The 27,642-nt window shown below is 36.5% G+C and overlaps 1 protein-coding gene across 4 annotated transcripts in view; it reads left to right on the top strand.

The window, feature by feature from the left end:
• PCDH7 (protocadherin 7) overlaps positions 1–4,517 on the top strand; it is a 270,195-nt gene extending 265,678 nt beyond the window's left edge. For 3 of the 4 annotated variants that reach the window (XM_064653064.1, XM_064653063.1, XM_064653062.1), the window contains exon 3: positions 167–4,517. In XM_064653064.1, the coding sequence (XP_064509134.1) occupies positions 167–546 (380 nt within the window). In that variant the 3' untranslated portion in view covers positions 547–4,517. The remainder of the gene's footprint in view (positions 1–166) is intronic. The other variant, XM_064653066.1, reaches the window with a different exon arrangement.
• The last annotated feature ends 23,125 nt before the right edge of the window (positions 4,518–27,642 follow it).

Here is a 27,642-nt window from a genome sequence, read left to right as displayed (position 1 = left end):
TTCTTGCCTGTGGGCACATGCAACGTGAAAAAATTATTACTGAGGAACTTACTACAACATTCCTGCAAAGACCTTTAAAAATACCTTTTGTGAATTTAAGGATTCTCAGTTTCAATTGAAATCATTGTAATATTAATTTGTAAAGACAACTCTCTTTTATTTTCAGATTCACGGCCTCTACCAGATGTAGCTCTGACAGGGAAGTGTACCCGAGAGTGTGATGAGTACGGCCACTCGGACTCCTGCTGGATGCCGGTCCGCACTTCTCCGGAGAGAAAGCAGAAGAGCCAGCCAAAACTCTCTACTTTCATGCCTGTTGATGAACGGGGCAGTCAGGAAAAGCTGGCCAATGGGGAAGCCTCCCTCATGGGTGATCGCAACAGAAACCTCCTTAACAAAAAGTTGACCTCATCCTATGAGACCTTCAGCGCGGCTAGTTTCAGCAAAAATGAAGAAGGCAATCCAGAGGATATCCCCCTTACACAGACAGGGGAATACAAGCCATCTCCTGTCAATACTCTAACTAGAAGAGAAGTTTACCTGTAGGCTAAAAAGCAGCAACAAAGTTCTTTCATATTATAAGAAAGAAATGGGGAAAAAGTCTTAAAATCGCAACAATTTTAAGAAAAAAAAAATAAACAAAAAAGAGGGGGCCACCAAAGAGACAAAAGATCTGCCTGCCACTTCTGCCTCCATAGCAGGCATGTAATTATACTGTCTGCCTGACTATACTGTACAATGTAGAAAACGTTGTTACTTGCATGTCTAATTCCCCCTTCTGCTGATTTTTATTTTTCCTAAATCTATGGTTGCAAATTCCTCCCATAGTAGCGAGCTTGATTAAAAAGAACACAACACACTGTTGTTTCCCCTCTGCAGAAGCATGAGTTAAGCCACTCATTTTGTTTGTTTGTCATCTGGCTTGTTGAGGATAACATGTCAGGGAAAATGTACTCAAAACATATCATCTGAATATTGCTGATCCCCACCAGGGACAATCCTTCAGAAACCATACAGATATAGAGATAAATATAAAGGAATAATCATTAATAGGCACTTTGTGAAGACCACAGCTTTAATATTCTCACCTCTCATCTGAGGCTGGAAGCAACAGAAATATGTTCAGCCTGAGACTGCAGTCAAAAACATGGCATTCTTTCCTGTGATTCATGGACTCTGGTTCTGTTTTATCCATCAAACAAACGTGTCTTGCTGTGTCTCTTTCTCTCCTTCTCTCTCATTCTCTGTAACGATTATTTCAATGTAAACACAATTACTAACACATGTACCATAGGATAGTAATGATAAACTGTTGAAATCATTATTTTGGGCAAGACTAACATCTAGGTGGGAAGATTGTAATAACAAAAAGGCCAAAGATCACACAATGGATCAGGGGAACTGCTAAGTATTGGGGCTTGGCTTAGAAAATTAATGTATTCACAAATAAACACATGTACTCATAACACACCTTCTGTTACATTTTGCACAGCAGCACAGTTCACAAGCCCAGATGACAATTTTTTTTTCCGATGTGGTTCAGTTGAATGCCCAAAGGAATAGGTGTGTGTTTTTTTTGTAATGATGTGATATGTTGCAGCGGAAGCTGCATATGATATGCTGCATATGCCAGGGAGTTTTTAAGATCAAAATTAAAAAATAATAGTAGTAATAGAAGGCTGTGTTAATAAGAATGCTTGATGGGAGGGAAAAGGTGGACAATGGGATGGTGCACTAACAAGAGGATGTTACATGTTGAATACAGAAGCTTCTTTTCAGATTGCGAGGAGTGGTTGCTAAGTCTTTGGTCATCAGTGTTGCAGATTACCAATTGCTTCAAATATGTCAAAGATATATGAAAGCTTTCTTGAAACCAAGTGCATTAAAACCAAGAGAAGTGCAATACTAAATGATGTCAAGACTCAGAACATTTAACATAAGGAGAAATTGGTCTGATAAACAGTGGTATGGTACTCACCTAGCAGGTCAAGATGAGTCAAAAGGAGTCCAAGCTACTGTGATATGCAAAAGCTGTAACAATTCTCATGATGAGTGATTCTTGAAAGGAAGAGGAAATGAAACAGGTTTTTGTGCAATAAAAGCAACAAAACATGCAGAACGATGAACAATTGCTTAGTACTTGATGCTGTAGAAATAATGGCAGACTGAGCTCAGACATTCAGATGAAAGCGACAATCGAACAACACAGCAAGGACAGCTCAAGGAAGGGGAAAGCATTCAGATCCCTGGCTGTTTAACCTGGCGTGAAGGCATGGCTAGATGGCTCTCTAGTATACTGTAGTCACAATGTAGCTTTGGGTAGTTTCTTGCTTTGAAGAATTGCATAGAAATAACCTTAAACAGCCTAAGGTAGAGGTTGGTAAATCAAAACAACTCATCACACTTATCTTTTGAATTCACTTCTCCATATAGTGGGATGTGCCATTATTGGCCTTTTCATTCTCCTCTTGGGATTACTTTCTTCAAGTAACATTAGTTTGTGTATAACAGTTATGATGAATGGGCACATTTTAGAAAGAAAATATTAAAATCAAAGATTAATAATGATTGAACATTTTTATGTTTAATTATTTAAGTAATATGGAGAGATGCAAGCTAGTACTTTGTTATGAGACTGCGTATAGCAGTTACTGCTTTGTATAATCTGTAAGTACCTGTTTAAAAATGCTTCTAAAATGCTTATGTAATGTATACACATTTTTCTTGCACGTTTCAACAGAATACACAATTGCATAACACAAATGTTCAACAAAATTTCCTTTGATAAAATTTTATTCATTATTACACACAAGAAAATAAATTAGGTAGCTGGGTTCCATATATTCTTAGACACTTTTTCTACAAGGCTAATAATACAGGTCATAGTAGACCTTCAGATTAAATGGATCAGCAGTCACTCACCAACTTTTGCACCACATAAGACAGTCATGAAATAATTTACTTGTGTGCATCTCCTTAGATCTAAAATGCGTGTGAAAGAATTTTTAAAAAATTCTGTCTACTGTAAGTATTCACAGTAATTCTAGTGGAACTAGCCACTATTAATATGCTGATTACTCTTCTGACCTGGCATGACATACAAATATATTTTGTGTTTGTATATTTCCTCTTTATTTGAAATAGGTTAAATCTGGTGCCACTCCATAAATAGAGTGCTTTTGTATAAAAATAAACAAATAAAGCTATAAAAAATAATTAGGGTGAATGCAAAATATGCAACTGTGCCTTTTATACCTATTAATATGGTAAAGTGGTAGTTGGGTTTGGACACTGAGGGATAAGGGGCTATTCCCAACTTTTTTGAACCTGTATATTTACCTGTGTTTATTTTCTGAGAAATTATAAATAATATATTTAAAAAAAAGCCTTTTGCCAAACTCAGTTAATGGACCAGTCTTAAGCATTATTAACACAAGCCTGTGGTTTAAGTAGGTCTTGAGGATTTTTTTATTACTATTTGTGTGGGATTTGGGGTGGTTTTAATTTGTTTTTAATTCTGCTGCCTGAAAAACTATGATCAGTCTATATGATAGTTATTTAGCAGGGTGTCACCAATTCATGTTGCCAGGAAAATTGACAAATTTTTTTTAATTGCTTTTAGCCATCATCACATTTTGGTTGTACAGTATAGAAATCATCTTTTTTATTTCCTTCCATGGGAAACTCAGATGAGCTTTGCATGTATTTTACATTAGGGCACCTTTATAGATTGATGCGTTAATATATAACTTTATACGTATTAGAAAATTCAGTAGCTTTGGTCTAAAATCTAATGCTCATTCTGGATCTCAGACCCACTATGTTTATCCAATATGGTTTCTGACTGGCCTGCTGCCTGAGTTTCAGGAAAAAAAAAAAGTTAAACATTATTTTTATGTGGGGGAAGAACTTAAATGGGATTGAAATGATTGCTGAAAGGCTACCCTAGGAAGTTGTCAAGCAGGAAAATAAGGAATATGGATAAAGACCTTGCCATAAATCCAGCCATCACCAAACACTTGTAAGGAAGTTGAACAACGAAATATTTTTCCTTTTGTTTCATTGATGATAAATATACAGTGTTTTCATCAGGAACAAAGCAGATGAAATAGCAATAGAAATTAAAGTCCATTAATTAAGTTGTATTACTGAGTGAATGAGCATAAACACTAGGAAGAAGACAACATTCACCAGCTACCTGGGGTATGCTTTCAGACAACTTTTTCCTAAATTTTAAAGCACTTGCATTCAGTGTGGTACGATCTGTTTGTAATATTAATCATTGACTATTGTTCTGCAACTTGGATGTTGATAGTGAAGCAGAGAACAATTTATCATTGTTTATTATGAGTCACTATGCACGCAACTATGCTAAACATGGCAAAATGTATTAAACGCTAGTCCACCTCTATTTATGAAATATTTACATAATTTAATTTGCTTTTGTACAGTTTTATGTAAATAAATTGCTTGTCATTTTTGTCTCTGCAAATTAAAATATAACATGTTCAAATGGTTGCCTGTTTGCCAGCTTACTTTCTCTGACAGTCTATTCCACTTTTACTGGATTAAGTCACATGCTAGTTTCAATATCTAACCTGCATTTTGAATGTCAAAGATGATACTGCCTTAGTAACTGGCCACATATTCAGCTGCAGATGTAGCTGAGGTTTTACCTCTCTACAAAGTGAAATTCAACAGAGGCTATTATCACTCAAAACAGCATGCATCTATTTTCATAGCAGAAATATAGTACTTGTAACAATAGCAGTTGTTTCTGATTACTATTCAAAAGGACTTTCTCTTAAAATGTGTTTAAAACTTTCATATTAAGGGGAACAACAAGTCCTAAGTAAAAGCTCAGGGATTTCCATTATGGAACAGCAATTTTCTTATTATCAGCAAAGGTGATTATTTTTCCAAGAAGTTTAGAATTAGTGACAGATCCTAAAATGTCAGCAAAGCACCTATACTGAGGAGAACAACACAATTAATGCAATATTTCAAAGCAAAATGTGAAACAAAATTTTCCAGTTATTTTTAGCTGTGAATCAAATTATCCATCTCAGCAGATCCATAACTGCAGATCAAGAACAAACCCTCCCCAAGAAGGAAGATCTAAGAAGGAGAAAAAGTTTGTTCCTTAGATGTCTGGAGGAGTTTTTTTTTCTTTGTTTATTTTTGCTTGTTTTAACAGAGCAGGCCTCAAACCAGCCATCAAGTTGGGTTTTGCATCATTTGTAATATGTGAAAAATGTGTTTATGGAGAGAGGGATCCAAAGTTGAAACTACCCTGCCTTCGTTTTATACAAAATACAGTATTGCTAAAGAGACCTTGCAAATGATTGCATACAATTTCCCAGTGAACATCACAGAAAGTGCCATTTCTATCTTTTTACCTTAGTTGCACATTAGGCTTTGATTTTTGTGAATGCAAGCTGCTCAGAACTTCTTTTTTTAAATAAACTTTGCATTGCAAATTTCTGACTGTGCTTTCAGTTAACATTTCCTAGTCTTCTCTAAAGAATGTGTCAAGGAAGATCCTTCCATAAGCAGAGGTCTGAATCTACATGCCTGTGGAGAGAATTCAGTTCGCTGGATTCTGACCCTGGATCTCCCACATTGCACTTGAATGAGCTACCCCTCCATCTCTTTCAGCAGTAGCAGTATTTTAATGAGTAACTTCAATCAAGCTTTCAAGTTTATTTTATACTAGTTGTAGTGTGCAAGCCATGACCTTATGTTTGTTTATTTTGACTTTTATCTGCATTTTTCTTGTTTACCCACTGCATCCAGGATGGTGATTACAGGAAAATAAAATAAATTTCCTGAACCACAGAGAGTGGTAAAAGAGGGTAATATAAACTGGCAAAAGCTAACAATTTATGTTCCCCTTTAACCCTGGCTTCATTTCTCCCTCCTGAGCTACAGTAAAATGTAAATCTTATGCAGAGACTGAAATTAATAAATGTGACCTAGGCAGAAATAATTTCATGACTTTATTGAGCCTAAGGGGAGTGTATAGAGGATGCTTAATAGTTCATAAATGTGCAAATCATCTAGCCTATGCAAAAGAAGAAAGCAACACCAGAGTTAGACAAGAATATTTAGTGTATTGCTCAGCAAAATGGTAGGATTCTAGTCAGGCAGTTCATAGAGCTCTTTCCTCTAAAGCAAGTACAGCTGGTTTAGGTAAACTTACCAAGAAACCAGGGGGGAAAAAGATGTGAAATACCTATTCTCTAATGTTATAGAATAGCCTCTGGGGAAGAAAAGAGAGCATAGAACTGCAAATAGGTATAATACAATTGGTACAGAATTGATAGATATAAATCCCTTTAGGACTTTCAAATTGATTTAAGGATCTGAAAATAGGGAGCTATTAATACATAATTTGTATGGCACTGTAATTTCTGAGAAAGGATTCTTGCATGTGATTCTATTTAAAGTGGTGTTTTTGAAGACTTAGTTAACAGTTAAAAAATATTTGCATCTTAGCATTCCTGTTTTGTAAGCTTACTAAAGCAAATTTCATCAGACTTCTACATCATTCACTGTAGGAGAAGGAAGGTTTGCAAAGACCGAGATAGTCAGATATAGTTTTCATACTTCTATTTGCAACCAACTTTTTCATGTTTACACTATAATAATGAATTTTAAAAACCTACCTTTCAACTGTGTTTTCCAGAAAAATACAGAGGGAACAAAGTAGCAAAAGTAATATAAAAATAGGTTTATACCATGTTTACTCCTCCTTTGGTAAATTTACACTCACCAAACTGCAGTGTCATGGAGGGAGCAACTTAAATAAGAATGAATCACTTAAGATTTTTCCAGTCCTGTGGGGAATCAGAGAAGGCAGGAAAGACCAGTGCAAGAGCAAAAAAATTGCTTTCTTTTTATTACCTACCTCTCATGGATCTCCAGCACCTACAGAACTCCCTGAATGGGAATACTAAATTCTATCTTTTCCCCACAAAAGTGTACGCTTTCGCTTCTTCCAAAGGAACTTGCAGGTTTTACAACTTGCAGTAAGTCTAATTGGGGTAAATCATCTTCTTGGCTCTTTTTCTTTTTATGTGGTATCTGTGTTACATGATTCCAGAAAATGAAACTGATTCTAACTCTGGCTAGATTATGGTGTTCATAGTCTGATCTAAGTTAGATGAATATATATTTGATAAGACAAGTAGAAGTGAAGAAATTTGAATAAGATGAAAGGGATCCTGGTAGTCAGAAAAGAACCACAAACTGATGTACACACTGTAATGGTTTATTATTTAGGTCTGATGAAAACAGAATAGGCTGACAAATTCACAAGCAAAACGTGAAAGAAGGATAAAAAGTTACAGATGGACAACTCATATTAGTTGTGTTTTTATATGTATATATACACACAACTCTCATCTCTTGCTTTTGAAGTAGATTTTAACATTCACGAAAATTGCTTACTTCTGGCATTAGTCATTGTCAGAGACAAAATATTGGACAACAGGGACCTTCAGTATGAGGTCCTAAGTCTATTCTAAGGTTTAGTAAGACAGAACGAAATACACTTAATGTGGCAGGGAATGGTGACCACAGAGCTAGAAAACTGGATAACTACCAAACATGCTTCAGTTTCTCTCTAGTCTCCTATCTCACATTAGCTGCTAGAACAAAAGTCAGAGCATTTTTTTAAATCTTTGTCTCCTTTTACTGACAGTTCCTGGAATCAGCTTGGCACCTACTTAGCTTTTGCCCACCTTGCTCTGAACTAGAAGACAGCCCTGGAACAATAGGTGATTTCGTATTCTTTTTCAGTCTGACCTCTTAGCATCTGGCAAGCATCATGTTTCCATCCTTATCTTTAGGAGCATGAAATCATGGTAGACTCACACATAACTTCAAGTGTGAATATTAAAAGGGTCCTCATAGGTGGTAGAACAAGAAGTATGCCTTGAATTTAGAATAATCTGGTGCTATGCTGATAAAAAAAAAATTATCCTGAATTCCAGAGAGGATTGAAAAGCTGCTATATGTGATAAAGAACAAACCATATGGTAGGCCTAACCCTACAGTAACAAGCAGTGCATTTCTACTTGCTCTAATTTGTGCCTTATGTACAGATGAAAGGAAAATGCACAAATGCCCCAGGTCCCTCTGAAGTACAGTTAACCGTGTTTTATATATGAAAGAAAGAGGCAATCATCTTTTTCCCAACCATAGTAAGTCAAGCCTCTTTCCAATCAGTTTGGATGTCCCTGCTGAATATTCTGATTGTTTTTATGTGTCATCAGTGAAATGATAATGGCTAATTAATGACACATCTAGTGTGACATGCTCATTTAAGAGGGCATAGAATTAATTGGGGGAAAATGTAAAAGTGTCGGCTGGAGAACAAAGCTCTCATATTATAACTTCTATGAGGTGCTATAATGTATCGGCTACATATATTATTACATATTAATATAAAAGTTAAATATTGTTTTTCAGTTCCAAAGAAAATTCAGCTAATCAAAATGAGCATCCAGAAAGAATTAAAGGTGAGAGTTGGTTTGTCATGGAGTGAGGTCACATCTGAGAGTTACAGAATATTTTTTCTGTACTGACTGACTGCAGATAAAATAAATTTAGCAACACTTAATAGTACATTTGTCTTTCTTTACATCGTGATGGGATCTGAAGCTTCCAGAATTTTACTGTTCAGCGGCACTCAGAAGCAAAAAAACCCAAAACAACAGAGAATGAAAGCTTAGAATTAAGAAAGGATTATCAAACAAAATAGATTCTGCTGCTTAAATCAAGATGCAGGTGCATCATTAACATTTTGTACAGTTCTGACCTTCCCACTCTATATTAAAAAGAATATAAATTCTAGAAGATATACTGATTAGGATGCTCAAAATTATAGAATACATAAAGTAGGTTTCTTCAGCCTAGAGAAGAAAACTGAGGTTTGCCAGTGGTCCATATGAAGTCATGAATGGCATTAAAAGAAGTGGTGAAAACTATCAGGTTTCCTTGATAAATGGGCTATGAATCATCATATTAAATTATTAAGTACTAGGCTCAAGATACATGGAAGTGTGTTTTCTCAAAGTGCATCAAACTGCTCAACTTTTTGTCAGAGGAGGTCAGTTTTTGGGATGCACCCCGCAAATCTGATTCACATAAATAATAAAATAAATCCCACAAGATTTCTAAATTTATCCTTTTTATGAATTATATAAGATAAGAATAACATAATAATAACATATCTCTTTGTTTCTCCTGCTCTCTTACCTGAACAGACACACTACCAACTACTGGAAGCAGAATACTGTGTTGAAAGTCTTTCTCTCTCTCTAAAAACACCAAGCCAAACACACACACACAAACAAAAAGAAATTTAAAAGTAAAAAACAACACAAGAAAACAACTCAGCCCTCAACACCATTCTTTTGTTAGCCAAAACAGTAAAAAACTTTGCTTCAGGAAGTTCATACTGATAGTCAATGCTTTTGATGCCGTTTGCCCAAGAGAGTGATGAAAAATAATCTATGCATAATCGCAATTGCTTCTTGGAAAATTTCCACTGCAAGTCTTCTGCTGAGAAAACTTTCAGTGGGAAAAAGGTAGAAAAAGCAGCAACAAAAAAATTAAATTTCTTTTTCTTCAGATTGCAATAAACTTACCACTAAAATTCCAGAACTCTGTGCCTCAGGAAACACATAGCTAGACTCACAGAATTCTGAAGGTTATAAGCACTAGAACAGGCTTTTATGGGGCTTATTTGGACATGTGAACAGTCATGGCTTTTAAGGGTAGTCATGTATTTAACTCCGGCTGAAAACAGTGACAGGTGTTTATCTTGTACACTCCTGATTTTGGAGATTCATATAGAAAAAAATGGATAGCAAAGCAAACCAAAGGTATTTTCAAACAAGTTTCTAAGGATTTCTGTTATTTAAAACTTTCTGCTTCTGAAAACAAGTACAAAAGAGAAGATGGTAGAGAATAGTTAAGCATATAGTAATATGTGAGGTATCACCAGATGATGTTTGTGTTCTTTGGAGTGTCTGAAGATGTGTTTTATCAAATCTTACAACTAAAATATTGCATCAGTGATGTAATAAGAACTTCTGTTATATCTTCTGATAATAATGAGAAGACAACTTTTTTTTTCTCCCAAAGACATTAAAAAATAATATTTCTTCATTTTTACATTCAATTGGAGAAAGCAACTGTGTATTATTAGGACTTTATTTTGGAGTCATTAGGATCAGTGCAGGTTAACCTGCAATTATTTGAGATTAAATAAACTAATAATATCATTTCACATTTTTAAATTTAATTTAAAACCTAGACTGATACTCATGAAGCTAATATGCATAACACATATTTCACTGAATACAAGCTAGTATTATTTTAAAGAACTTAGAGCCAAGCAGCAGTTTTCAAAAATCACGCTGTAACATGGCAGGAAAATGGAAGATTAAAATGTGAAGATACATTAGTTTCATTTACACTAATATTCTTTTAAGAATTATTCATAATAGCAGAGGTGTTTCTTATCTGTATAAAAATCTTCATTTGACAGCAATTGTACTGCAACCTCTTCAAACTCCAGGTCTGACTTACAGAACATATTACTCTCTACACTCCATGCAGCAGCATGATAAAGGCCTAGTGAGCCTATTCTTTTAAACTTTAAATAAATAAAAATAGTTAATATTTACACAGAATTACATAACTTTTAAGCAAAGTACGTTCTGGACAAAGTTGAGAAACTGGACATTTTGATTAGGCTTAATTAACTACATAGCTGGAAAGCGATAAAGAAAGAAATGCAGTTAAGTGACCAAAGTGAATTAATACTTAATTCTCGAAAGGAGAGAAAGAGGACTTTATTCCTGTTCTTTATTTTTTTTCCAGAACATAGTTGCCACTAGTGCTAAAAGAAAGCTACTACTGAAGTTTATTTTACATAAGGATTAAAAAAAAGATTTTTTTCCCCCCAAACCAGTTCCCCAAATTTCTCTGTGTTTGAAGTTTCTTTCACTATCATCAGTAATGTCATTAACTGCAAAATCTGCAATATCTTTTGAGAGAAAAATTCGGGTATTTTTCTCAGCATGGAAATGAGCACACTACTATCTTCCTCTAAGGATATTGCTATTGTAAACAAAGCACTGCACAGAGATGGTAACCAAGTTATCTTACTGCTACATTACTCAAATAATTCAGAACTAGTTCCTGTATTTTCATATAGCTTAATAAAAGGGTTGTTTGCAATGCATGATGCAGAGCTCTGGCCTGTAGTACAGTCTACAGAAGATTAGACTGGAGAACCTAACTCCTTTAACTCTTAAAACCTGAGGAACTTAAACCATGCAGTCTGACATGGAGGAGACATACTCCAACTCCAAAGATGTATTACCACCTTTGTGAAAATATTGATTTTCTGTAGAAGTAGCTAGGATTAGATATCATGCCTTAATGACGGATCTCTGCCTCTGAGCAGCAGAAATATAGCAGTCTTTGCAGGCTCTTACAAATTCTATCCTTTGTTTTCACACTAGAACCATGGAAAGGAAAAGGAATCAGGTATGGCTAAAGACATTTATTTTTAATCCTTGAATCTAGTTGCTACTAATTTGTGAATAAATCAAATTCTTACTAAAGTCTTTTAATAAGGAAAATTCTGTTAATATAAGATGTGACAAGTTATAAAAGTTTTGTTGCCCTACTCCTGAGAAAGCTACACTATCTCTCAGTCATAGACAAGAAATCTTGCCTCTGGATCCCTGCAGCAGAACATACATACTGAAGAATAAATACTGAAATTCTGTTTCAGTTTACCCATGCAAGCGGAATTAATCTGCATAAGGAAAATCTGAATAGAGCTCATCCCAGAATACTTCCCAGTTACTGGGAAGTGGAAAAATGAGCCAGTCTTCTTTGTATAGACATACTGGATTCTAGTACACTCCAATACAGACTTGGTTGGAATGCTAAAAATTTAAAATGTCTCAAACCTTTCTTGAAAAAGAAATCTCTTGAAACTGGATTCTGATTATTTAAGAGCTGGAAAGGATGTGCCCAAATGAATGATTTTATTGTAATTGTAACCCATAGGTGTGTATTATTTACTGGTTATTAATATAAAAAATATTACCCTTGTTACACTGGCAAAATATACCTTTGTCCAATAGGCAAATGAAAGGAATCTTCCTTTGATAGATTTTTGTTAGTTTTGTGCTCTCAAACTTTTTCAAAAACTTCTGTTTTTTCTTGCTGACCTGAAAGTCATTACAGAACATTTACCCTCCTGCTCTCAATAGTACTTAAAGACTTTAAAAAGTTCTTCCTGGGGAGAAAAAGTAGCCGTCAGTATTGGATTAAGCCAGCAAGGGTTGAACATACATGACAGCAGTATCTCAAGTCTCCCCTTGCTCCGCCTTCCCAATCCACAAGAAAGAAATACAGTGACCCAAGAGCAGGAGCAATTTAGTTCAAAGAGAAAGTACAGTGAGATTTAAAACCTGTCCTGAAAAATTATAATACCTTCCAGTGCCTATTGCATCTAAAAATGCATATAGAGATGCTACTTGGAGATTTTAAAAGCATATATTTTTAATTGAACAGGATTTGTTGACCAAATCCTCAAATACAGTAAATCAGCACCTAATCTATAGGTGAGAAATTCGTGCTTCTTAGTGTTCTTTCTGGTTTGGATGATGATGTTGCCGCAGCTTGTATTCAATAGCTGGTTCCTGAGGAAAAATGTGCAAACTGTAGTATAGGGCCCCAGTTATTTTATGAAGCTGACTAGAGGCTTGTGTGGCTGATGTCTTAGACCACAGGGCTCTCTTTTGAGTGCTGAAGACCAAGCTGAGAGCAGCTTTGCCAGCTAACATGGTGAGTAGAGCTCTAGCCTAGGAATAGATACGAAAGGGAAATTACAACCCACAGTCAAGAAAGGAAGTAGTGGACAAAGGGTGCAAGGTGGCAGGTACAGGAGACAACTCCTGAGTAATAAAACAGGGTGAAAGAGTTTCCATCTCGAGTGTGTTATATTCATGTTTCACAGCCTGTGAAAAAACCAGCAAAGATTGCAGCTGTGCCTGTGGTTACACATCTACAACATCATTCCAGTTACTTAGCTGTGGTGGGACAACTCACACAAACAGGTTATTGAAATGGGTGGATACACACTCCTCGGGGAAGACATGACAAGAAGAGGACAGAGGAGGTAAGAGGGAGGTGAAGGAGGAGTTCAGAAGTATGCAAGTCCTACTGTGAGACAGACAACAATTTGGTTAAGAGTTCATGGCTCAGAATCAAAGGAAAGGCCAGTAAGGGAAACCCAGTGGTGAAAGTTTACTACAGTTCATCTGATCAGGGTAAGGGTGTGAATTTGGGATCACAGGCCCCAATTGTCATGGAAGAACACTGGCATCTGCTGGTAGGGCACCACGATAGGAAAGATTTTTGGAGGGTGTCAGGGATAACTTCTTGATGCAAATACTGGTACCATCTAGGGGTTATGCACAGCTGGATCAGCTGTTCACAGACAAGGAAGAACCAGTCAAGGATGTGATAATCAATGGTAACTTTGTCTGGAATAGCCATGATTTAGTGGAGTTCAAGACCCTGAGGAGAATGAGGGAGATAAGAAGCAGTCTATATTCTCTACTGTAGGAGAGCAGGTTTCAGCTTATTCAGGGAACAGGTATATAGGATCACATGGGAAGAAGCAGTTCTGAAGGGCTCAAGAAGGCTGTGAAGGACACCAACCAAACACAATAATGGTCCATCCTTGTTCCCAGGAAAACAAGCAGATGTCTTGGGAGGCCAACTTGACTAAACAGAGGACTCATGGCAGAATTAAAATGGAAAAAAAAAAGGGCAGTATACAAGAAATTTAATCTAGGAAAGACTACTAAGGAGAAATTTAGAAGCATTGCTCAGCCATGCAGGGATGTTGTTAGAAGAGCTGCAGCTCTCTTTGAAACCTGTTAGGGATGACAAGGGCAAGAAGATTTGCTTCTAGCACTGCAGTAGTATTCAGGGGTTTGTGATTTAGTGATAACAGGTGTGTAAGGTTGAGGTACTCAACATAAAGAAGAACAGCCAATATTGGATGAGGATAGAGATAGGCCAATGTGATGCCCATCCACAAAAAGGGCCAGAAGAAGGATCTGGGGAACTACAGACCTGTCAGCCTGACCTCCGTGCCCAGCAAGGTTCTGGAATAGATCATTTTGGCACCTACAGGATGTCTGGTGGATCAGACCCAGCCAGTATGGATTTAGGAGGGGCAGGTCCTGCATGACCAGCCTGATCTCCTTTTATGATCAGGTGACCCACGTGGCGGATAAGGCGAAGGCTGTGGATGTGGTCTATCTGGACTCCAGCAAAGCCTTTGACACCATCTCCCACAGCATACTCCTGAAAAAGCTGGCAGCCCACGGCTTGGACAGGGGCACTCTCTGCTGGTTTAGGAACTGGCTGAATGTCTGGGCCCAGGGAGTGGTGGTGAACGGTGCTGCAAACAGTTGGTGGCCGGTCACTAGTGGTGTCCCCCAGGGATCACCATTGGGCCCAGTTCTGTTTGATATCTTTATTGATGATCCGGATGAGGGCATTGAGTGTACCACTAGCAAAGTTGCAGATGACATCAAGCTGAGGGGGAGTGTTGATCAGCTGGAAGGCAGGAGGCCTCTGCAGAGGGACCTGGACAGACTGAAGAGTTGAGCTGATTCCAGCACGATGAGGTTCAACAAGGCCAAGTGCTGGGTCTTGCACTTTGGCCACAACAACCCCATGCAGTGCTATAGGCTGGAGATAGAGTAGCTGGAGAGCAGCCAGACAGACCTGGGAGATAGGATTGACAGGAAGTTGAACATGAGCCAGCAGTGTGCCCAGGTGGCCAAGAAGACCAATGGCATCCTGGCCTGTATCAGGAACATTGTGGCCAGCAGAACCAGGGAAGTGATTCTTCCCCTGTACTTGGCACTGCTGAGGCCACACTTTGTGTACTGTGCCCAGTTTTGGGCCCCTCAATTTAAGAAGGATGCATTGAAAGTATATGAGGGACAGCGGACACAAGTTGAAATGCAAGATGTTCAGACTTACAAATTTTTGCCCCATGAAGACAGTCAAGCACTGAAACAGGCTAACTGAAGAGGTTGTGCAGTCTCCCTCCTTGGTTTTTTTAAGAACTAACTGGACTAAACTCTGTCCAACTTGGTCTGACCTCATAGCTGACCCTACTTTGACCAGGAGGTTGGACTTCAGCTCTCCTGAGGTCCGTTCCAACAGGAATCATCTTATGATGCTAATATTTTCAAGTTATTTTTTATATGCTTAACCAGCTTGATTAAACTCTCACAGAGCTGAGTGACATAATGTAGAATCATAAATATTTAAACAATTATTTAAAAAGATATTTATCTCATGTCCCTTTATAGATGTGTGAATATGCATATTCACTTATAAACAACATAAGAAAGTTTATTAAATTACTTACGCTAATAGGATCCCATCTTCAGAGACCATCAGTGATGCAGCTCAGTTGGTACATGCCTAGTTTTCAAAAGTAGACTTGTGATTACCTAGTCCTGCAAATTCTACTGTTGTAAGACATATCATTAAACATTCTAATCTAGTTTGTGTCATACTAGCTTGGGGACTATCTATTTCTACCCAAGACACTCCATAAAAGAAGAATTATATAGGATATATTAAAATAAATGCACCAGCATGAAAGCCTTGGCAGAGACTGACTGCACTGTGTTCATGGATAACTTGGTATGTACAGGATCTGTAGGTAACAGAGTAATAAAGTGTACTACACCTTAAGCCTCACACTCAGAGGAGGCTGGACTTGATGAACATATATAAATCAGATATGAGCACATTTGCAGAAGGTCTGATGTGTTCCCAGATGAAACTATTGCTGATATTGGTACACCAGACTTTGAAAGCAGCTCTAGGATGTCAAGAAAATCTCCAAATTATGTATGGAGTTATATGTTATTTTCCAGCCACCGTAATACCTTGGTCATCTTCTTGCCTTGTACTGCAAACCAGCCTTCAGCCTCTATCTCTCTCCTCCCTATTTTGTTTCTTGTAAACTTGAAATAAGATCACACTGTTTGGTCTTAATATTACCTTTGCTGAAATGAAGGGGAATAATTTGCGTCCAAACTATACAATGAGCTGAGATACAAATAAGCAAAGTAGAGCTGCTTGACTGCTATTCTCTCACACTGAATGCTTAAATATATGGTACATACATGCTTAGCATTACTGTGACATACATAGGTGCTGAGTTACAGTGTATCAGTAGCTTTGAAAATAAGCTGAATTTTCATTCATCAATTAACATTGTGATAAGCTATTTGCATGCATGCAGACATGGAGCACATGTGTAAATATCTCTATATTCAGTAAGGAGGTATATATACAAATACATAGCCAGGGAATGATAGAACAAAATCAAGTTCCTAAAAGCTATAATGGTGAACTGCTCTAGGAACATTGACTTTCAGTTCCAATTATGTTGCACAGCCCTTGAAGTGCTGAGTCATAGACTCTTAATCATATTCTATGCTTACACACTGTATTCAAGGCTTCAAATCCTCTTGTGCTGGGGTTGCTTTTTAAGTAGTCTTACTGTTTCTCTTGGGAATTTTTTTATCAAAATTATTGATTTTTTTTTTTTGCTCATTTTCAGCATTTTATGCAGTATATTTTGTATTCCTCAGCAGGTCATGTATTAGAATCTTTGTCCCTCGGACCATCAATGGTACATTTATGGACAAGTCCAGGTCATCCATATAACAAATATAACCACAAATTCATTACTACACTAATGTAAGTTAAAATTTAATTCAAGAAAGATGTTTTCCTAACCTGGCCTGGATTTATTTTTAAAGGTCAAATTTACATTTCTCAAGAATTACCAGTTTTTATACACCCCTCCCATACCATTTTTCCAGCCAAATATTTTTAGTTTACAAATTTAAATCAAGTAAGACTGTCTTATTCTGAGACATATCAAAATATAATTATACATTCTGGTAAGTCAGGTGAACTTTGTCCCTAATTTGCATCCTATCTTGAGTAATTTATTTTCCACTTGTCATGAAACATATGAATGGAGTTGATCTTTTATAGACCACTTGGCAAAAGTGAATAATTAGAAATATACTTGCATCTGCATTAGAATAGTTTTTGTCCAAATTTTGGATGCAGGTCCCTCTATAAGCCTCCTAAAACTCCCCAATAGGAATGTAAGAGATAAAACATTAAGGTGAATACAATGAACTAACGTTTTGGAAATTAGTAAATCTTATCCTTTCTAAAGTATTATTAAGCTATTTTATTCTCATTTAAGACTGATTTTACCGATCAGCATCACTGGAAGGATATGAACTTTTTCTAGTTCTAAGGAAATATCATTTGTTTTCATCATGACATATAAAACATGATATTCTTTGAGGAGAGGGTCTAGGCTTTTGGTTTTATGTAAAACTGTGTTTAATAAAACAGGTTTGAGAAAATAAATCACTTAACTTGTCAAGCATAGCAAACCTGCTGTTTTGAAGTAATATTAACAAGCCACTTACTGTACTCAGTAAAACAGATATTAGAACTTCATATATGCAGCTATGCTTGTCCTTAATTCCAGCAGCACAGCAGTATTAAGGATATTCCAAGAGTTTCAAAATGTGACCAGTTATGTAACTAGATATGCCAAAAGACTTTGTAATTAAAAATCAGTGCAGATCCTCAACAACAAAACTTTAAATATTCTCAGTAAAATGTACAAAAAATGAAATATGGAAGACCATAGTTTTCCAAAGACTCAATCTTCTTCTGTATATAATGAGAAGAGAATATACTTTTGCTCAGATTAGTCTATGCAACAAGTGACAATTGATCACCTTTCTCAAAACAAATGTACCTTCCTACGATTTCTCCAGATCATAGTAGGGCATGATCAACACTTCAGGGTGGCACAGGGAAAGGCTGTAAAGTATGAAATTTCCAAAAATAAAGTTATCTTAAGAATGGTGAGTGCCACTCACTCCACATCCTTTGAATTTGATTATGAAGTTAGAATAACTCAGAGCAGCCTTTCAGCTGCAACTGGAGGAGATTGTTTCCCTGCTGATAAAAGATTATGTAGGTGATGTTGACTATCCTAACAGAGTCCTGTTGGGTTATCTCTGTGGTATATCTACCACTGCTGCCTTAATATGCCTCAAACCTACTCTTCCTCACAAATTATTTTTTGATGTTTCTACTAGACTACAGCATCTTTCCTATTTGGAAGGTTGAGAACAGAGTGGCCTAGTACAATTTGATTAATGGATGCAGAAGAGACCAGATTCTGAATTCTTTTGTTACTCACAGAGGTTTATGTCCCTCCTCCCACCCCCATAAATCCTATAGCTTTATGTTTATAGTTCTTTGATAAGAATGAAAAGATGGAAAAGATGTTGTTACAATTATACCTCAAGAATCAAGAAGGGAAATTGGTTTTCCCTTAATACAATGTTGGATTAGAAATAGTGATACCAAGCAGATGAGAACATAAGATTTGAACAGGTCTGAGAGGGGGGCACAACAAGACTGTTTGAACTGCGTGAGAACTTGTTGACAGATATCTGTCATTACCATTAGCAATGGTAATGGACCTCACATTTACTCCTGATGACCACCACTTGTAATGGGCCAATACTCTGACTTTGTAGTGCTGCTTACAACCCTCTGAGCTCAATGATCCAGCCATGCATCTTATTACCCATTTATGCAGTGCGCAGCTAACTAACTTGGACACCAGAATACTATGAGAAATTAAGTAAAAAGCCTTACTAAAGATAAGTATACAGCATCTCCTGTGATCTCCTTTTCAATTTAGCCAGTCATTTCATCACAGAAGGCTATCAGTGTGGTCAGACATAATTTGTTCTCAGTAAACTCATGCTGGCTTTCCCAATAATCATCATGTCCTTCAGGTGGCTGCAAATGGCTTCTGGGCAAATTGCTTCATAATCTACCCAGACATTGAGGTCAAGCTGCCCAGACTGGAGCTTTTCAAGTCCTCCTTGCTATGCTTGAAGAAAATCTGCCTTTTTACAATCTTCAAACTTCCTCATGACTATCAACATGGTCTTTATAAAAATTTATAAAAAGTATAATCTTTTATTATGAAAGAGAACTAAAAATGATCTCTAACAATGTTACCCAACTTCCTCTGCACCTTTGGAAGCATGCCATCCAGTCTTGTGTACTTGTGTATATACAGTAGCATTAGGTTTTCCTTATCTTCCTCCACAATACAGAAATAGCTTCTGGTCATCTTCTACTAGAAGTGTAAGGGCCCCAAAAGATCTGGGGTCATACCTTTTTAATGAGAGCTGGAGGATAGGAAGAGGAAGAAGGGGAGAGGAGAGGGAAATCAAGTGGTGGAAGGGCTTTCAGATCCTCTCAGTCTTTTCCTTGTCCTTCATCATCAACCATTTCACCTGCCCCACTGAATAGCAGTACCTCATTTTCCCTACACTTCCTTTTGCTGCTGAGCTAGTTACAGAAACTCTTAATACCTTTCTCATTGCTCCTTAGTTTCAAGTCCTGCTAAGGTTTGACTCTCCTAGATCTATTCCTGTGTGGTCAGGCAAAACCGTTACATTCTTTGTAGGTAGCCTGTTACCACTTTCACTTTCTATGCTCTTCCCTTTCATGACTAAACTCAGTGATCATGACTGATCGCATCACTCTTGATCCCTCAGTGAGTGCATAAAAGCATTAGAATGCCAGTGCTTCTTACACTTGTACATGCACAGCAGTAAACTGAGTAATAAACTAGCAAGATCACACTGAAAGAAAGAATACACCTCACTTTTATTGCAGCTTAATTATTGATCAAGTGTCTGTCTTTGAAATTTCACATTCTCACATACATAAAAATTACTCTGGTTTTTTTGCTCACTAAAATCAAGTTATAAGAATGAAATATTTATGTAGATACAGAAACTATTTGAACATGAATTTGAAATAAGAAAGTATAAGGATAGAGTAAAAAGAAGGCAAAAGATTTCCAAGTGATGTAAAATGAAGAAAATTGTTTCACGGCAGATTCATTTCTAAAGTAAAATAATGAAAGATGCTGTTTCTGTTTTCTGTTATTATGGTTGTAATTATTTATTATGATAAAGCCCAGAGGCACATGATAGCAACTATTGTGCAAAAGCACAGTTCTGTAAAATGAATCCCATATCATGGAAGTACATTAGTGGAAAGTGTTACCGTGAAATTTTGGTGCTGAAAAAATCTCCAGAGCAGTTAATTAGGGGTGAGATAAGAAAGGGTTTATTTTGCCAAGGCTAAGATGTTACAAGACGCGCGCAGGCCGTGCCTGAGATGTTACATTTTTTAATACCATCCATCCAATCCCGGATGTGTCCACCCTGTGGCCTTTACTCTGGTCCACCCCGGGTCCACCCCCTTAAAATGGGTCTGGGGTGTATTTCGGGACCCCCTGTTCATCCCATCTTCATCTTCATCAGAGCACAAAGGGTACATAGTTACCTAATTCTTGACCGTATTCTGTGGTTGAGGCCCTGATATGCTGTTCTGCCAACAATCTAGGCCTTGCCTTGACAAAAGACTGCTGTATTCAGGAGTCGGATTGATATAGGGAGCATAGAATGGGGTAAGGGGGTTAAGGAATGTGTAAACAAGGGTGCTAGAGAAAGGGACAAAGGAGGGGGGGTTGCTGCTTGTAAAATCTACTTCCACTACTTATAAAACTTACAAGTCTTACAAATATTAGAAAAATAAAAAAACATTAGGGGCTTAAGGCATCAAAAGGGATGTTGAGGGGCACATTCCATGATGGGTTATTTTTCCTTTGTTTATATTCTTGTTTTCTAGTGGTTGGTAATATAAAATGTTTATGGCTCACACACTGTTTTCTTACGTCAGAGGATGGAGTCCTCAGTTCAGGATTGAGACTTTATTGCTGAGGGTTCTGTATGGACTATCAAATCTGGATTTCTCTCACAGAACATAAGGTAAAGTTGATATCTCTTATAGTTTTAAATCTATTTGCCAGAATTGCAGTCCCATGCACTTCCTCCTTCCCTTTCCATTAGTATTAGCTTGACCCTTTCAGTTGTACCAGATAAGTTAAATCATATACACACAAAACACAACAACAAAAACCAAAAAACAAACCAAACCCCCACAAACATCCCACTCCAAACAAATGAGCAAAGAACCTTCAGAAAAACCCCATATCACACAGAAAAAAAACGACAGCAACAAAAAAAACCCACAAAAAAAACAAAACCCCAAACCCAAAAGCTAAGCAAACACAAAACCAACCAAAACCACCAAAAACCAAAAAGAAGAGTTTTACAACAGATTGGCAAAACTGAATTGACTTATTTCAGAGAAAGACAAACAGAGCCAGTTGAAAAAATAGGAATAAAATCTTTCTTCTTTCAACATATTTGGGGCACAAGTTCAGATCAAACTATATCACATAATGGCATTCTTTGGCTAGATTTTAGAAAGTGTGTAGGCAACTGAAATAAGAGATATCTTTGCAAAGCCTTAGGCCTGTGTTGGAGGTTAGTGTGCATGATAGCCTATGTTCTACTGGTCAGATATATTAAAAATCAAAAAGTAACCTTAATACACTCCCACCAGACCTCTTACATGCACACACACTTGCACTACTTGCTGGCCATAGAACACAAGATTATATTGTCTCTTGACAATATAAAACCCCACATACCTTGAATTATACTGCAGGTTTGTTTTTCACAGAGTATCTGTCAAGAAGATTTATAAGCAGAGTGAGAGATGCTACATTCACAAGTTTTCCACAGACCACTCTTTGAGAATAACCTAAGCCTCTTCATTATGTCTACTTCACATTACTCTGGTAAAAAGAATTCAGATATTTTGAATAAACACAGCTGAAATTAAGGCTACATAGGCTCACAATTATAACTGTCATAAAGCACAGGAAAAAATAGAATGTGTGTACTATTGGTTCTGAGAAAAAAAAAAATTAAGAAAACACATACATGAACTTAACTGCAGAAAACAAATCCCCAAGCATCTACCCTTTCAACAGCTGAAGATATAGCTGCTTCTAGTGTTATTTTCCCTGCTTCTAACACATCTGGAAGATGACCTTAAAAATTAGTTGTGCATATTTGATATCAACCTGTGGAAAAAACTATGCAGTAAACCTCATCTCATGCTGTGTTGATGCAAGACACAGGCAATTGTTATTTAGAGTGCCTGGAAGAACAGAATTTGAAACTGGTTAACTACACAAAAAGAACCCTACATGTACAGCTTGAATATAGGATATATAGTGTCATTCTGTCATTTAAGCTGTCTGCAGAGATCTGGAGGGTCCTTTGTCACTAAACCTCAATATTTCACTAAGACAGATGGGATCTCTGTGCAGCCCGAGTTCAAGCTCCTCTTGTAACAACATGCTGGCATATAAACTAGAAGCACTATATCTTCGTGGAGGTACACTAATGGCTTTCTCTTGGTAAAACAACCTGGGTAACAATATATGATAAGGTAGGAATGTGAATGTAAACAGTGTATATGAGTGGTATATTCAAAGCTGTTTGACACTTGCCAAAAAAAAATACAAACCAACCAGAAAACCTAAACCACCCAACCAATTAAAACCGACACTGATAACACCAAAGATGATTAATATCAGTTGGAATAAATGATAATCTGGGAATGACCATGAAAATTTTGGGTAAGAAAACCAACCAAACAAAAAAGATGAGTCATCTTGAAGGGGTGATATGAAAGAATCATGAAAATTTATTTAGGTGAGAAGAGAGAAATGCACTTAAAATAGTTTGATACTGCCAGAAATCTCCCTGAGTCATAATGGCCTTTGCCAGGCTGGACAGAGCAGCTCCTAGTTTAACAGTGTGGGGCACAGTACGTAGGCACCCACACCTTCGGGGGCTGTGTGGCCCTTGGCCTTCTGGAGGTCTTCATCACCTGTGTGTGCACTAGCAAGTTGAAGGGAGTGGACTGCATGGGTACACAAAAAGCTGGAGCACCCACACCTACAACACAGGTGTGTGCAAGTAGGGTACCCCACAGTGCCCCATGAGAGGTAGCTTCAGGTCTAGTTGTAACTGTGTGAATGTGTCCATGTCATAAAGATAAGGGATTTGTCAAGGAAGTGTGTGGACAAATTTGTGGTCATTTATTAACATTTTGTAAGTGTCTAGCTATCAGTATGTCTGCTATATTGCTGACATCCATCCCCAATGCACAGTTCTCTGAATGTTTGTTAAAACACAACCAATAAATGTTTCTTATCTTAATTTCACCTCACATGTTATTATTTCCTGGACTTAACTAATTTGTCTGAACAAGCTCGCTTCAAAGAAGCAATGGAAAGCATATATATTTGATTGCAATTTATTTTTTAAGTTTTCTAAAGGTACTAGAATTGTGACCTTGCCATTAATATAAGATCCTGACAAATGAGTATTACACCTGCTTACATCTCTTCAGTTGGACTAATATCACTAAGGTTATATCAGTGAGCAGAAAGAAAAACAAAACACAACTGATCCTTCATTATTTAGAATATATATTTAATGTAATTTGCCTGGATAATAAAGAAAAGCTGTCTAAAGTAAGCTATTTAAAGTAAGCTAGCTAAAGAAGCTGTCAGCATACTTACTACCACTAAGCTAGCTGCAATTTCTGCAGTGATCTCAAAGCTAATTAATCTTAAGTATTCATTACCAAGAATAAGTAACAATTGGCTAATCTAGACCCCAGTGAATTAAGACATTTGTATGAAGCTATAAGACACCATTGCTAAGTCATCCGTAGAGGCACATATCTGCCTACACTTGAACAGCATCTTCCTAGGTTGTGATGAGGAGTAATTATCTTTCAGGAGATTAATCTCAATTTATTAGCTGAGTAATTCTCAATCATGTCCTCTTCTTATATCTGCACTTTTGTAAAACAGTTATGCACTTATTGTTGCCACTCATACCTTTAACAAATCTGTTTTGCAAACCTGTCAGAATTCAACATTATGCAGTTTACTCACAATATAATTGGCTAACTTGATAATGTGATTTTGATCATCTGGGTTCATTAAACTAAAACCTTCCACACTAAAGTCAAGGACTCATGCTGTGTACTTTTAGAGAACTTAATATAAATACATATACACAGACACATATGAACACACACACTCTCCTACATATTTATATATACATATGTATAACTACATATGCATTTATATGTATATATATGTATGTGCATATGTATAAATACATATGTACATACATATGTACATACAAGCAAGAAGGGGGAAATCAAACTAGCACTGTGAAAAAAACCCTACAGTCACACACAGAAAGACACTGCATTACTATTGAGAAATCTTTTATTGTGTAAGTTATTTTAAGAAGCTTAAAAACCTTCTGAAATAGTAAAGATATGCTTCTACTAGTAATACAACTTTAGGAAAGTTAAGCAATTTTAAGGGAAGTCTTCTTAGTCATAAAATAAATGCTTAAGTACCTCAGTTAATTTGAGAAACTAGTCTGATTAGAACCGTTCTTGCTATACTAAAAAAAATCAGCAGCATTAGTAAAAATCCAAGTGAAAGAAGTATCTTGAGCCAAACTAGGAGGCTTTGTTTGACAACTTTAAGCTTTTGAGCAACTATGATGAACATGCTCCCAGAAACTCATGTAAAATGTTTAAGAATGCTGACACTGCTGAAAAAATTTTACAGTAAAAATCAGTTTTCCGTTATGCAGTTTAAATATGACAGAGTCAATAGAAGCATTTAGCTCACCATACACAAGTTGAATTTTAATAAGGAAAGAGAAATTCTTTGGAACAGATTTTCCATATCTCAAATAGGATCATTATAGTAGCTTTTATTTGCTTCAAGGCAAGTGCAAAGGCATACTCCCATCTATTAGAGCAGACGTCCAATAAGCAGCACCTGTTCTGCATTTTAAACACTATTTTTCTTCACACCTATCCAGTCACAAACGGTTCTTCAGTAAGATGCTCTGACTTACTCCATTGAAACTTGCAGAATTGAATATTCATCAGGAGAGATAACAGTCTTTTTCTCTTTACTTAACTGTCCTATCCAATAGAATAGTATTAACTTCCTGTCTCCTTTTACATAAAGGACAAGGGAGAAAATTAATTTCCTTTCAGGAAAAAAAAAAAAGAAAATACATTCCGTAGTCTCTTATAGCTTCATGAGTGTATTCTTTTACAAATTAACAAATATCTATTAAAATCCTGTCACCTGGGATCACATAGATTTACAGTTACTAGTTCCCGTGGAAGTGTTCAGATTAGTGATTCTTTGAATACTTCCCTCCAAATCTGGTTTATACTTCCCTCCAAATCTGGCTTCCCAGCATCCTGGAATTAGGTGGAACAGAAACGATCTACTCAAATCAGAACATACCAGAGAAAAAAAATAGTAAACTACTTAAGAGCTTTCAGGTTAGCCCAGAAAACTGGATTTTTTAAATTTATTTTTTTGGGGTGGGGGCAAGGTATAGAGGCAGGAAGAAGAAAAATCAGTTTTGAACAGTTAGATGCCAGCTTTTTCCTTGCTTGACTAAACAGGAGGCATGCAATTGTGAAAACAAATAGACTATCAAAACCACCACATAATTACCTTTTGAGCTGTTATGCCAATGCAGTAAGCATAATAATGCAGAAGGAGTCCTTTGTAGGTATATAATAATAACAGTACAATTCAGTTTCATTACCAGACTTACTTTACTCCATGTGAATTGTGTCTCACCCTTGCCTCCTTCCTTTAGGCTAAATAAGCCTACTGTCAGGTAGCCCAGCTGCTTTACCATCAAAGACTTTAATAAGCCTGAGGAGATTTGTCCTCTAGATAAAGAGAAAACACACCAGTAATCTCATTTTTCTGTCTCTAAAAAGAAAATAGAACACCTAACTCCTTCGGAAACAACTGATTTAGAAACAACCATCTTGAAGGAAAACACCTTTTGCAGTCTATGAAGTCTTCCAGGTGGTAGAAAGGACACATAAATGAGTCCCTCCCTTTTTTTTTTTCCCCTCAGAATGGAACCAGCAGCTCTTCTGAGGATTTAAAGGGCCCCTATGCATCTTATATTTATTCTACATATAAATTTTAAAGTAAATTTTGGTTCAGCAAACACTGAAAGCATAGATTATAAAAAAAAAAAAAACAAACAAACAAAACCAAACCACAACAGAAGAACTGACCGAAAAACAGACTTAGAAGTGAGATAAGTATCTGGAATGGGATTACCATGAAAACAACTCTCTTTTCAGAATGGTCTGCAGCCACTAAAATTAACAAGCTAGACAGCTATAGCAATTACAGTTTTGTGCAGTGTTGGAAAGCTAGTTTCTCCAGCTTCTCAGAGAATTCTTAGGTTGCAGATAAAAAACATGTTAGCTAAAAACATGTTAGTTAGAAACCTACTAGAGTATCTTGAATGTTTAAAATTGTCTGAAATAAGGAAGCAGAATATTGAGAGATGATGAAAGCATACAGGAAGTATTTAAGATAATTTAAGGAAAAATTAGATAAAAATCTCTTATTTTCTCTAAATTAAAGCAAAAACTTTAGTCTATTTTCAACAACAGACTCCTAAGCTATTTAGGTTTTTTTTTTTTTAGGAAATCCTGTACAGGTGACTAAGTGGCATAATTGAATATATTTGAAAATATGACACAAAATTATGTATGTATCCTATAGGATCATGATTTTACATTTTGGTCATTTGGCTCCACCATTAAAATGTCCCTTGATGTGTAATAACTGAAATACCTCTTAACAGAAATAACAAAGAAGATTTGCCTGATTTAGTATGAACACACAGAGCAGAGGAAAAATTAAAATTAAAAAGTGATTTAATTATACAGACCTTTCAGAATGAAATAATTTATTTTAATTAACTACAATTGTTAGAGATTTGCATGATATTTTCTGGCAATTATCTTCAAATTCTAATGCTGTTTAGTAGAACATTTGAACAGCATCATCATTTGCCATTTACTGAGCTGTTTTTTTAGCTCTGTAATAGCAAAGCAGAAGGGTAGGTTGCAAGAACCAGGAAAAAATGAAAAGAACTTGATGTCATTTTTGATGGCATGAGACATACTATCTTCAAAGATGCTCATTATGCAGGAAAAAATTTGACAACACTATCAATGATAGGAAAGAATCTAAATGATTGGACTCACAGTACAAAATTGGAAAGAGACAGTAAAAAAACCTACATAGCTCATAATCTGATGATTATAATCCTGCAGAGATCTCATAATCTCCCAGCAAAGACACTGATCTGAATTCATCACAAATGAGAGCAAGGCTGGATCCTGGTTCCCCTTTTACTTTATCCTCCTGCTGTGACTTAACTCCGGTGGGCAGTCGAACACCACACGGTCGCTTGATCACTTCTCCCACTCTGCCTGGGGAATGAGGGAAGAAGAATGGAAGAATTAAAAAAAAAGAAGATTTATGTATCAAGAAAATAATAATAATTGCTTAATAAGTTAGGAGTAAGTGGAAGAGAAAACAAAACAAAGTGA

This window comes from Pseudopipra pipra, chromosome 4 (genome assembly GCF_036250125.1).
Source record: "Pseudopipra pipra isolate bDixPip1 chromosome 4, bDixPip1.hap1, whole genome shotgun sequence".
Taxonomy (NCBI): Eukaryota; Metazoa; Chordata; class Aves; order Passeriformes; family Pipridae; genus Pseudopipra; species Pseudopipra pipra.
The sequence above is the reverse complement of the archived record's forward strand: the minus strand, read 5'-3'. Positions and strand labels throughout refer to the sequence as shown.